The sequence below is a fragment of the Nilaparvata lugens genome, chromosome 7 (assembly GCF_014356525.2).
Source record: "Nilaparvata lugens isolate BPH chromosome 7, ASM1435652v1, whole genome shotgun sequence".
NCBI lineage: Eukaryota > Metazoa > Arthropoda > Insecta > Hemiptera > Delphacidae > Nilaparvata > Nilaparvata lugens.
This window is the reverse complement of record NC_052510.1, coordinates 61,116,488-61,130,007: the sequence shown is the minus strand read 5'-3', so window position 1 is coordinate 61,130,007 and position 13,520 is coordinate 61,116,488. Positions and strand designations below refer to the sequence as shown.

The 13,520-nt window shown below is 37.9% G+C and overlaps 2 protein-coding genes across 2 annotated transcripts; one reads left to right on the top strand and one right to left on the bottom strand.

The window, feature by feature from the left end:
* Window positions 1-3,710: 3,710 nt before the first annotated feature.
* LOC120352494 (partner of xrn-2 protein 1-like) lies at window positions 3,711-9,306 on the bottom strand. Its single transcript, XM_039433300.1, has 2 exons — window positions 9,036-9,306; window positions 3,711-4,967 (listed from the first exon to the last, which is right to left on the bottom strand). The coding sequence occupies exons 1-2, from the start codon at window positions 9,203-9,205 to the stop codon at window positions 4,814-4,816; spliced, it is 324 nt and encodes a 107-aa protein (XP_039289234.1). The 5' UTR covers window positions 9,206-9,306; the 3' UTR covers window positions 3,711-4,813.
* An 88-nt stretch (window positions 9,307-9,394) lies between these two features.
* Window positions 9,395-13,251, top strand: LOC120352493 (COA8 family protein CBG23705, mitochondrial-like). The gene is made up of 3 exons (XM_039433298.1): window positions 9,395-9,727; window positions 10,326-10,553; window positions 12,931-13,251. Exons 1-3 carry the CDS (start codon window positions 9,689-9,691, stop codon window positions 13,150-13,152), a joined length of 489 nt encoding a protein of 162 aa, XP_039289232.1. The 5' UTR covers window positions 9,395-9,688; the 3' UTR covers window positions 13,153-13,251.
* Window positions 13,252-13,520: the final 269 nt, after the last annotated feature.

Here is a 13,520-nt window from a genome sequence, read left to right as displayed (position 1 = left end):
ATAATCCATTATTTCTAATGGTGCACACTCACTAGAAATTCACTTTTGATTATTTCTGATGTTTATTTCTATTCCATTATTTCTAATGGGATAATCAATTATTTCTAATGGTGCACACTCACTAGAAATTCACTTTTGATTATTTCTGATGTTTATTTCTAATGGAATAGTTTATGAAGACCGTCCAATTTGTGAGTACCATAATATAGTCAATGAAATAAGGGAGTTAGGATTGAGTCAGAAAGGATTGAAATGATCAGAATTCTAGGAGTACATTGAAATATAATTATAATATTATTCTAGGGTTTACACTTTCTCAAGTATAAAAATACAAATACACAAATAATAATTATTATTTAGAAAAATCAGAACCTATTTCATAAATCTCACAATACATTATATTCGTTTTACAGAACATTGGTTTTTATTGGTGATTCACAACTTACAAGTTTCAAGAGTTGTGAAATTTACAAGTTCAAAGAGTTGTGAAATTTACAAGTTTAAAGAGTTGTGAAATTTACAAGTTCAAAGAGTTGTGAAACTTACAAGTTTCAGGAGTATTGACAGGCTAAGGAGTACAATATAATAAAACCATCCATCAATATAAAATTTCCCTATTCAAAATAAACTTATCGTTTTTTAATTTAATTTTTGAATTCAGAATTTTTTTATGGAATAAATTTATAGATGGGCTATACTTTCCTGGAATAAAACCATAGAGAAACGATAGCATAAACTGTATTCATTCTGGGTGGACCAGTTTTGGGTAGTGCCTGTTGGTCCTCTCCCAATTATTTTAACGAATAATTGTGTATCTTGAATGAATAAACAAATACATATAGCTTATGTCATCTTCCCTTGATGATAAAACCTTCCAATCTAAAGAGTTTGAATCCCAATGATTAAAACGAATAATTGTGTGTCTAGAATAAATAAATATATCTTATGCTATCTTTCCATTATGATAAAACCTTCCTATCCAAAGAGTTGACTTCATCCTGGTATAAGAGCGGTCACAGTGATCTTCAGAGCCAAGCCATATGAGGCGTTCTTCAGACGAGTCGGCAGGGCAGGAAACTCTCAGATTGGTTGATTATCAGTTGATTGCCGAACGCCAGCCCAATCAGAGAGCTTTCTGCCCTCCTGAATCATCTGTAAACTGTCTCATGTGGCTTGGCCCTAAGATGATATACCTCTTCAAGTGCCGGTTGCACAAAAGTCGGTTAAATTTTAACCGTGATTAATTGCACGAGAACCAATAAGAGAAGCCGTCTTAAATGGAGATTAAAAAAGAATTCATCACCAGTTAGACTTATGTCAACGTTTCACAGACACGTAGTAATTAAAAAATACTGTTGCCTAAATTCCCAAATTAATGCAATTACCTTCGCTCTAGGTAGAGACTAGGGATTGGAGCTTGTGACTCATTTAAGTAGTCATTTTATAACTATTTTTTGTATATTAAAATATTTCCCAGCAGTTTTCAATACCTAAATTATGACATATCAGTCTAATGTTTATTATTAAAAGCTATTACTTCTACTCTCGTTTGTGGGGCGCTTTCGGACGCTGAGTGCCGGTTAAATTTTAACCGTGATTAATTCCACGAGACCAATCAGAGAAGCCGTCTTATCACAAAGGCCTTCTCTGATTGGTTGTTGTGAAATTAATCACGATTAAAATTTAACCGGCTTTTTTGCAACCGGGTCTAAGACTTTTCAAGCACAGAACGCCTGACAGCTCTCTGCGTGCACACATACATTTTTCAAGTATTTGTCATTTGAGTACAAACTTAAATATCTTATGTGAGGTGTTTTTACTTCTAATAAATTAGTTTATATTGATAAAATAATCACAACAGATTAGGAAGATAACGTGGCCTTCCATTCAATATCACACCAGTTAATATAGGAAATTAAAACTATTATTTAATTGTATGAGAAGAGATGTTTTGGCATTCCTCCATAATTATTTGATACTTGTCGTTGTCGAAGACTAGGTATTCCAGATAGACAGTGTCATGAACAAGGTTGGTTGGTTGGTTGGTTGGTAGCCATTTTGGCTAATTGAAAAACATGTGCCGGTTAAATTTTAATCCTGATCAATTCCACAAGAACCAATCAAAAAATCCGTCTTTTCAAAAAAGCCTTCTCTGATTGGTTCTCGTAAAGTTGATCACAGTTAAAATGTAACCGGCTTTTGTGCGATCGGGCCATAGATATGCAAATTTGTTCAAAATAAATTCAAATTACAGAACCAGGTTTGATGGCAACTCCACAACATCTTCAGATTAGTTCAGCTGAAGATGTGGCAGGTGTTACCAAGAAACCTAGTTCTGTAATTTAAATTAAAACCAACCTTCCAGAGCTCAAGCATTAGCTTTTCTGGGAGAGCCCATTATTTCAATATTAAAATAAAAGAAAACATTCGTTGAATATGTTTTTAAATTAGTTTAGATTATAATTAGTTATAACATTATAAGAATGTTTTTGTATCACTTGTTTGTAAAAAAAGAATGGCAATAAATTGATTTGATTTTGAAATTGATTTTGAATAAATACAGGGTCTGTATAACAAGTAACCGGACTGACCTTAGGAAATTTTTTATTGGCAAAATATGTACAATTTTTCTTCAGGAATCTTTAAAATAGTCCCCATTGGAGTCAATAACACGCTGATACAGGATTTTCCAATCCCTGAACGCTCCCTGGAAGTCGGCAACCTCTATGCTGTCTAGAGCCGTCGTCGTAGCACGTTGAACGTTTTCCAGAGTCCTGAACCGCGTCCCCTTGAGTTGTCTCTTGATCTTGAGGAACAAAAAGATGTCCGGTGGTGCCATAAACGGGATGTAAGGAGGATGTGGCAACGTTACCCTCGACTGTTTGGCCAACTGCTCGGTGACGAGCAGGCAGGTGTGCGACGGAGCATTGTCGTGTTGGAGGATCCACGAATCGGCAATGCCCGGACGGACTTGATGAACCCGTTCACAAAGGGTTTGTGCCACCCGGCCAAAGTGTAAACGTTTACAATGAACGGCCAGTACTACAGAGAGGTGCTCCGTTGACTAACCGCCCGGGCTCATCAAGTCCGTCCGGGGATTGCCGATTCGTGGATCCTCCATCACGACAATGCTCCGTCGCACACCTGCCTGCTCGTCACCGAGCAGTTGGCCAAACAGTCGAGGGTAACGTTGCCACATCCTCCTTACATCCCGTTTATGGCACCACCGGACATCTTTTTGTTCCTCAAGATCAAGAGACAACTTAAGGGGACGCGGTTCAGGACTCTGGAAAACGTTCAACGTGCTACGACGAGGGTTCTAGACAGCAAAGAGGTTGCCGACTTCCAGGGAGCGTTCAGGGATTGGAAAATCCGGTATCAGCGTGTTATCGACTCCAATGGGGACTACTTTGAAGATTCCTGAAGAAAAATTGTACATATTTTGCCAATAAAAAATTTCCTGAGGTCAGTCCGGTTACTTGTTATACAGACCCTGTATGGTGGTATTTACAACAGCGATGTCTAAGGCCCGCATGCAGATACTCGGTTTAAACGGAGAAATATTTGCTGTCCGTTTAAACCCCGTATGAAACACATTATGATAAATACAACCATATCTACAAGTGAACCTGGTTTAGCGTTAAACGTAGGTAGTCCATATGGCCCTCATTCTTTCAATTAAAACTATACCAACTGCCATTTACACAGTGTCAACCGAATCTCAGTGTATTTCAGAATGTTCCATCTTTTACGAGCACTTCGTCTAAAACAATTTAATATATGAACTCTTCCTTTGTGATAAAGAATCAATCAATAAACTCAGAGTGTGAAACGGATTTCAAGTTGAATCAACCAACTGTTTCGACTTACTTCAAATGTATACTGTGCAAACGACCTTATCTCAAGTAACGTAAATATATTTTTAAGGCCCGGTCCAGACGCTCAAGTATGCCATCAGTCTTTTGCTCAACCAAATGACGGATCGTTTGGTTCAAGCAAAAGACGGTATTAAATTGCGTCCACACGCATCCGTCTTATGTCGTCCGTTTTCCTATTTTTGTGCTCACAAGCTCAGTTCGTCATCAACTATGGAAGAGCTAGTACTCGTATTTTTTTCGCTGATTCAACTGGATAATGTTATATTTAACAACATAATGACAAAAATATTACTGTTAATCGCTAAATGGCTTTGTTTACATGTCATATCTCGAGACACAGTGATTGTAAATGGATTGAAATTTTGTAGATAGTATTCTTATCAACAATATAGTACATCTTAATATATCATGATGGTAAATCATAATATCAACATCAAATTCTGAGAGTATCATGAGAATCAAGAAAGAAAAAAATGATTAAATGACGTTATATACAATTGATAAAAATAACTTGCTTATTTTCAAGTACTCGCGAGGCATTTTATTAATTTGAGGGCGCTGAATCCGAATCTGATATCACAATTTCTCTTCTTCCATTTTTATGCGATTTAGGTTTTGGTGGATAGGCAAAAGACGGACGGTTTGATGGAAAAAGATTCCCGGCCGATACATTTTGAGTTTGACGACTTAAGCTTGAAGACCCATCCGTTTTACCGTCCAGACGCAACGACTTACATGCTCCGACTTTTGTTGGAGCAAAAGACTGAAGCTAAACTTGAGCGTCTAGACCGGGCTTAAGACTGATCTCGATCCAACTTACATATTTTATCCCGTTTAAATTACAAAAATTGAATCTTTTCTTTATATGTTAAATGTAATCTTAGTTTGTGGAACTTCAACTGCACTGTAATTATTGTTTGAAATACATGGAAATTTCACTTAATATGCTTGGTTCCCTTGACTCTAGCACCGGCAGCGTCCGATGCAGTCACAAATGTCCGCTGTAATTTCGACTTTTTCTCCTCGCGGTGTTCGGCTGCTATATCTTTCGAAAGCTCTTCGACGAGTTTCATCGTTTTGTCTGGGTACCTGCAAAAAAATATCACTCGAAGTTAATGACTATGTTCATGCAGTAGGAAGAGCTAAATTACTTTTTGTGTAGTTGAGAAGTTGATATTGTGGTAATTATTCATATTGAATGAAAAAGACTAAGAAATTGTCAAAAAACCACTGTTTATCAGAGATTGACAATGGTGTAATAACCGAAACCGGTCTTTCTAATTATCAATAAATCAGTGGTTTTTTGACAATTTCTTAGTCTTTTTCATTCAATAAGAGCTAAATTATTTGAAATAGTTGAGTACCCTTAGTACCCACCTTATCAGTAATGAAAATGAAACAAAAACTGATCAACATAAACGATTGCTAGAAAATACTCTTTAATTTTCTTTTCCATTACGAACTGCTTGTTAATGATCGCTTCTCAATACTTAAATTACGACATATCAGTCTATTTTTTACTTTCCTTGCCCTATTACCGTAGGAAAGGAAAGTATTGCTTTCCGAAAAAAATTAAGGTACCCCATTTTCTAAATTTCTATATGTTTCAAGGTCCCCTAAGACCAAAAAAGTGGTTTTTGGTTATTGGTCTGTATGTGTGTGTTTATGAGTGTAAGTGTGCCTGTGTACACGATATCTCATCTCCCAATTAACGCAATGATTTGAAATTTGGAACTTAAGGTCCTTACAATATAAGGATCCGACACGAACAATTTCGATCAAATGCAATTCAAGATGGCTGTTAAAGTGGCAAAAATTATGTCAAAAACAGGGGTCTTTGCGATTTTCTCAAAAACGACTCCAACGATTTTGATCAAATTGATACCTAAAATAGTCATTTATAAGCTCTATCAACTGCCACAAGTCCCATATCTCTAAAAATTTCAGGAGCTCTGCCCCATCTATGCAAAGTTTGATTTTAGATTCCCAATTATCAGGCTTCAGATACAATTTAAACAAAAAATTTCGAGTGGAAATGATTGAGCATGAGAATCTCTACAATTAATGTCCAGTAACATTTTCACCTAAAATTAAAAATAAACTCAAAAATCGACAAAATGTGATTATCCAATTGCAAACTATTGGCAACTGTTGATTCTATTAAATCATACACTATGAAGAGATAGCAGACCCGCATACAATTTAAACAGAAAGCAGACCTCGTGTGTCTTTAGCGTTATTGTCCCGTCACCAGCTTTGAATAGTAGACTTGAGATGCGCGTGAACACTAGCGTCAGGTGATCAATTTTCATAACGGCAAGAAAAGTTGTGTGAGTGCGCCAAACCAGATTTTTATAATTAAAAGCTATAGCTTCTATTCACGTTTGAGGAACACTAAGTCCTTTTCCTTGTTAAAAGAGGTCTCAGCGTCCTAAAGCGCCCCACAAACGAGAGTAGAAGCAAATAAATTTAATCATAAACATTGGACTGCTATGTCATAATTTAAGTATTGAAAATTTCTGGAAAATATTATAAAAAAAAAATAGTTAAAATGAGAGTCACAAGCTCCAATCCCTTATTTGTCTCTACCTAGAGCAAAGGTAATTGCATTCATTTGGCAATTTAAGCAACATAATTTTTTTATTACTACCGGTACGTGTCTGTGAAACGTTGATATAAGCTACTTTAAGGTTCAAAACATAGTGGAGGCAAATGGTGAGAGAGAAGTTCGCTGAGAATATTAAAGAGATGAGGCTGTGTTCATATTGTGCACGTCAGATCATGCATGAGCTGAGAAAAAATCTGGAAAGAGCCACACGTTATGACTTGCATGTAGCTGCTGACACTGAACGCAACCAGCAAGTGCACGCGTTCAGTGTGTGTGTTCCTATGGCTCTTTCCAGATTTTGTTTCTCATATGTATGCTAGGTCAAGCATGAGAACGCGTGCACTTCCACATACATGCATCCAATTTGATCATATCCTCGAGTTACAGTTTTTATAATTACTCTAAAACGTTGACATAAGCTACTTAAAGCAGGGAACCCACTTTGCCGTCACCGTCAGGCACCGTCTGGCACCGACCGTCACCGTTGCGTACCGGCAACATTGCTTTGCATTGTTTTAAACGAACGGCAACCCACTATACCCGTCCGTCACCGGCTACGACCGTTTCCGTCAGTCACCATCGGCCACCATTGCTGTTTGGGGCATTCTTGCCGGATAGCCGGTCCGTTTTTTTATCATTCTTCCAGTCGACATTCAACTATCAGTGAAGTAAAATACACATAACAGCCAAAACTATAGTTGGTTTGACAACCTACTTGTACTAATATCTTCTTATTTGTCTGACAATAAAATCTTGCGAAAGTGCTAAAAATAGTGTTTTTACTATTGTTTCCTTATTTCCATTTATATTCTAACTTAGCATAGTCTTTTTTCAAGTCGTCAAACAAATGATGAAATTCACCATATTCGTTTCTTCTTCTGAAGATTTCGTGCACCCAGTACCTATGCTTCCTTCATTTCTGTATCTCTTCTTCTTCAGCACATGCTGCGGCTATTACTAGAAATTCCTCCTCGTCTGATGAACTCTCCATCGCAACTGATGCATTTCTTCTGGTTAGCTCCGGTTTCTGACGGAGCAAGTGGGTTATCGCCGGAAAAATGACGGCGACTGACGGTGACGGTCGGTGCTGGACGGTGCCTGACGGTGACGGCATAGTGGGTTCCCTGCTTTAAGGTACAAAACGTAGTGGAGCGGTATAAATGTTAGGAGAGAAAGTAAGCTGAGAATGTTGAAGAGTAATGCATGTATCTGAATGTCTCAAGTTTCCTTTTACCTTCCATCCTAACTTTGCAGCATCACTATGTTCAAAACATACATTAGGCTACTTTTCAACACTTCCAGCTACTCTCTACCTTTGCCGTTCACTATGTTTGACCATAAAGTCTCAACTATAAGGACGAAGTGTTTTGTTCATTAACAGGATGCATTGTCTCTTATGGCGAACTAAGCATAGGATTTTTACGAGGAACCTCTTTTTGGGAGTCAAGCACCTCCACAGCGTGAATGACCTTGTAGGAGTTCCGACACTTCTGGAAACGCCAGTCCTTGGCAACGACCTCAAGTATTGGAACAAGCGGAATTCTAATAATGCCTATATTCTGAGAGATATTACTTTTCACACAGACAGACAGAGAGGCCCAATGCTGTTTCCTTCACTAATCACCTCCTCTATCTAACAGCAGTCTCCCTACTCTTGTGTCAGCATCCAATTGTGCGCAGCATGCTTACTCCTCTCCACTACTCTGTCCATGCTACAAACTGTAAAAGGAGAAATTGGTTTCCCCTCTTCATGTTAAAATTAATATCTTTTCAATTTGGCTTAGCCCGCAATGTGACCAGTGGTCAATCTAGACCAACGGCAGCCTGTGTTAATCGTCATTGGGCCAACAATCATAGAGTCCGTCGCGTCTATTATGCTTGAAAGTTGAAGCTTAAGTAAACCACATTTGTGATGCATAAGGTGGTGACATAAAAAGTTTAATTGAATTGTACTTACTTAAGCTTGATTTTAGAAATAACTGGAAAATTAGAATTATAATTCTGTAACTTGGTGCAAGACCTACCTATGTCAAAATATCAACTTTCTCACAAATAAGCTTGAAAGATCACCTTGTATTTTCGAACTACGGCATTTCGATACGGAAATGCGAGTGCTAGAAGTGCAATAGTCGACATTGGTAGTTCTGGCACGGAGTATGAATGAGAATCTAAAAGCATCATGTCTTCATTGGTAGTTTTCGCACTTTGAGAGTGTAGTGGAAATAAATCATAACATTGGTAGTATAAATTTTATAACTTATTGCTTTGAGATAGGACATTGGCACATAAGAAACTGAAAATAATCGATATTAGTGATGTATTAAACTCATTTTTGAAAAAAATTGACATTAGTAGTTTTGGCACCAAGCCACAGAATTATTCTATTATAAATAATATTAATATAGACCCATTATTGATGGGTGTGATTTTGGAATCTGATAGTAGATTGGAAACTAATATTAGTAAGAAAAATATACTGGAATCTGATTGGAAACTAATATTAGTAAGAAAAAATAGGCTGCACTTTAGTATATACACTTAAAACTTACTTGCATCCAAGAAATTCTACATTGTAAAAGACTTGAGCCAAACATATCAGCTTTTCTTCAGGATACTTGTCCTTATGTGCAAGCAGGAACGACTTCCTGAGGTTCCAATGATCTTCTGCATCAAATTCAGATTTATATTTTTCAACATCCCAATTAGTATCAAAAGACATTTTAAATTTAAAAAAGATTCACAAAAATACTAAAATAGACTGCTATTTCAAAAGCAGAAGCAGAACAAAAATTTATAGGTTAGTTTCTCCTTCTGCACAAAACAATACACTGCCTTCCTAATAATTTAGACAATGACAATACCAATATTGTCTATATATATTTGCGAATTAATTATTTTGATTAAATTTCTTCACTTGTCGTTTTTTTTGCATTTAATTATTATTTTCAAACAAATTAAAACAAGAATATGATCGAATCGATAAATTGATCTGCTCAGCTGACTTTGTCCCAAGGCCCTTTCCTAACAAAATGATCTCTAACCTTAAAATCATAGTGGTATAATAGTACACAAATTGCTAATTTTTAACGTTTATAATTATATTTCTAATTCTACTTTATTCAAAAATCATTTTAAAATACCCACAGAATCAGTTAAAATATCATTTTATTATTCATTTTGTCTTTTCTGATGAACACCACTTATGTCAAAGTGCATGGAACGACGCATTCTTCGCCAATTGGTAAGTAACTTCAATCAAATAATCTCTTGAATTCTTCTTATTCTAGTAAATTCATAATATATTCAAATAATCTTAAAATCAATAAAATGATAATATTGTCAATATAATTTGACGAAAACGTGTCTCACCGTAGCTAATTTGCCTACCAAAATTTAATCATGAACCCATGACATTCATTAAAATCTCCTTCTTGAATTTGTATTCAATAATTTATGTTCAATCTTTTATTCAATACAATCTCCATTCGTCTCTATGTTTCAATTTAACTGTGCTCTACAATAAAATTAAATACGTTGGATGCAGACTTTGTTTACAAGGTCTTAGTCACACAACACCAATGTAAAGCCATATTTAGTTATTGTTTTATATTTTGACGAAGTCTGTCTAGCGACTGCCGGCCATGGACTGAATATACTGAATTACTGAACATAAAGTTATCATTTCTGAAAAATGGAATAGCTTTCAATGTACATAATTATGCACTTGGCAAGCTGATAATTGATTTTCTCAACTCACTATAATTCAGTGATAAATGTATCACTTACACCTTACCTCATTCATCAATTATTAAATTAAAATATTTTCATTTCCTTTCTAGGTTAACTTACGCCATGTATCGTCATCGTCTACATCGAACAAGGGGGAAACCGCCAATCCAACAAATGATCTTATTGGTCAGCCACATCCAATATCCAATCTGAGAGCAGTAAAGTTCTATATCCCGAAAAATGAGAACGACGTGGAGCGCCAGTATCGAATACAACGAGAGGAGGTACAAAAATGGAACGAGAAATTCTGGATAGCTCACAATACACATTTCATAGCGGTAAGTATCAATATTCTACTGAAAATCGAATTGGTTTCTTTTGCTGAGGGTAATGCTTACATAGAGTCTCACACGGGTATGTGTATGCAATGGGATGAGAAAATAATAATAATAATGAGTTTCTGTTCATGGCGTGGTCATAAGTATGGCCGCAAGTGAACAAGTCAAGAACATAAAAAACTGTCATAAGACAGGTCAAGAACAAAAATACACATCAAAGAATGGACCTACAGTCTTTAAGCTCTGGTGAAGTCTGTCTGGCGACTGCCGGTCATGAACTGAATATACTGAGTTAGTCTTGGGCGTGTTGCGTACCACTGAGTTTAGAACCTACTTGGAGTAGCTGGGCACAGTGAAGCCTCTAGGGGGGTTTTGGGGTTTCCAAAGGGAGTTCAGACTGAGGGCATCAGGGTACTCGCGTATCTGGAAATAGCAGGAATGTAAAATACCCCAAACTGTGGGATCCATGGGTAACGCCTCCGTCTCTGGAAGTAGCATCATAGTTTGTCGAAAACACCCCCTCACTCTACCCTACTCTTCTCTGCTTACATTTCCGAAACTATCTGGTAATTGGTAGACGTGCTAGCGCCTACTTTGGAGACGTATACAATTGGGGACCACGAGTATTTTTCTAGGCCTGTAGACAAGTTAGAGGATACATCAGGGTCTTGACTGGCCCATGTACCGCCAGAACTGCATCAGTATCCAAGTATGGGATGACTGGACAGTCTGTGGGAGATTCCACTGCAAACTTGCCTACAGAATTGACAGTGCCGTTGGGTAGTAGGCCTATTATATATTTAATGCCTTCTGCTCCATCCATTACTAACACTTGTGGGATCGATGGTGTCATCAAACTCAATACACGCAAATAAAATACAACTCTCGGTTATGCGCATAGCAGGTGATTGTTTGGAGGTGAGGATAATATTCCCATAAAAAATGAATATTCAACAGGATGTCAGTGAGTCTCCGTGCGCAGGGAGTGAAGATATTGAGAGGGTGCTTCGGGCAAAGCTTGTGAACCTGCCGCTTTACTCAATGAATGAGGAGGCAATACAGAGTTTTTAAGTTTACTTTAACTGCCACCCATCTTGATCTTGTGTTTTAAAGTTTGACCTAATGACGCAATCTATCCAGCAAGTGCTGCTCATCACAACTTATGGAAATTTTATTTTGACCGTGCCGGTTCACTGTCACTAATATGTGGGAACTAGCTTAAAGCCTAGTTATACGATGCCAATTGGAAAGACAATTGTCCGCATGAAATTATTGTCTTCGTATAAACACTTCAGGCCAATTGTCCCGACAATTGAACTGTCTCCGGGAGTAGACTATGGACAGTCAATTGGGCCCAGCGAGTCCCCCACCTCTCGGAATCTCAGTTGTCGCGACAATTGGCGCCGTGTGAACGGTGTAGGCCAGTAGTGCTGTCTTGTTTTTGCCAGTTCAGTCACAACAGATGACGAGAACTCGGGCATGTTTAGCTGTCAACTGACGTGCCAATAGTTGGCCGCGTATAAACATCTTCTCGTTTAACTGGCCTGGCCTCTGACAATCCGTAACCACGTAATGACAATTGTCCATAGACAACTGTCTCGCCAATTGGCATCGTATAAACTAGGCTTAAATGTTTACCTTCTCCACTTTTATTCGCTATGGTAGGACTATTATTGATAGACTAGATCTAGAGTGTATTATTATTTGATAATGATATAAAAATTCATAATTTTATATTTTTACTGTGCCGGTCACAGTTCTACCATAGAGAAAAGATAGCTTAATAGCTTATGCTATTACTCATAAAAAGGGTAGAACAGATTCTCAACCATAGAGAAAAGATACCATAAAGGGCACGCCACACCAAGCTCGCTACCGCGGCGGTAGCGAAGTTTTAAAAATCGCTAGCCATGTATTCAGGTTGAGCGCGCCACACCGAGTTCGCTACCGCGGCGGTAGTACGGCGCACTACCACCTACGACCGCCTGCTAGGCGATTCAACAAAGTTCGCTGAGAGGTATACGGCGGACAAAGCGAGCTCAACCTGAATACATGGCAGGCGATTCGAAGAGGTAGCGCAGTGCTGAGTGCTGTAGTCACGCCCTCCCCCCACTACTAGACTCACTACTCGGAGACTACCGCTAGCGGACGTTTTTCGGTGTGGCGTGCTCAGCCGAGAAAACTACCACCAGCGGTACTACCTCGGCGGTACTGGCGAGCTTGGTGTGGCGAGTCCTTAATAGTTTATGCTATTCTTTCTCTATGGTTCTACCATAGACTTCTTTTATAAATATTTGAACTAATAGGTTATAATTTTGTAAATTCATGTTGGTCACTTCAAAACTCATTTCGCTAACCTTTTTTGTTCTATTTTCAGGAACGGAAAAAATTCCTGGCAACTCATAAAAAGGACTTTGACAACGAGCCCATGTCCCCAGACAAGTTATCAGTTTTCTACAAGAGATTTCTGGACGAGCACTGGAAAATTCACTTGCATTACAACTACGAATGGTACAAGAAGAATGCAGGGCTTGTAGTGCTAGCCCTCAGAGTGAAACTGCATCGTTTGAAGATGGCGTTCTTTCAAAAGAACTCGTGACCCACTGCTTGTTAGATACTACCGTCTCGATTTTAATCTCTAGTCAGAAAGTGTATATTATTTTTGGTGTAAATAAATTATGTAAATATTGTTGGTGAATAGAGTTTTGTAATTCAGATACCTTTATTTCTATAGTAGTAACGTCTGTAAGGGTGGTATTTTCAAACGAGTTCAAATACTGTATGGCAAAGCATGTGAAGTGGCGAAGGTAGCTGAGTGTTGAAAAGTAATGCATCTATCTGAAAGTCTCCGATTCCTTCTACTTTCTACCCTACCTTCGCAGCTCCAATATGTTTCGACCTTAGCCAAGTACACATTTGTGAAGCTCTTAACCTTCCGGTAGTCGCGCCCTACTCAATCACACGAGC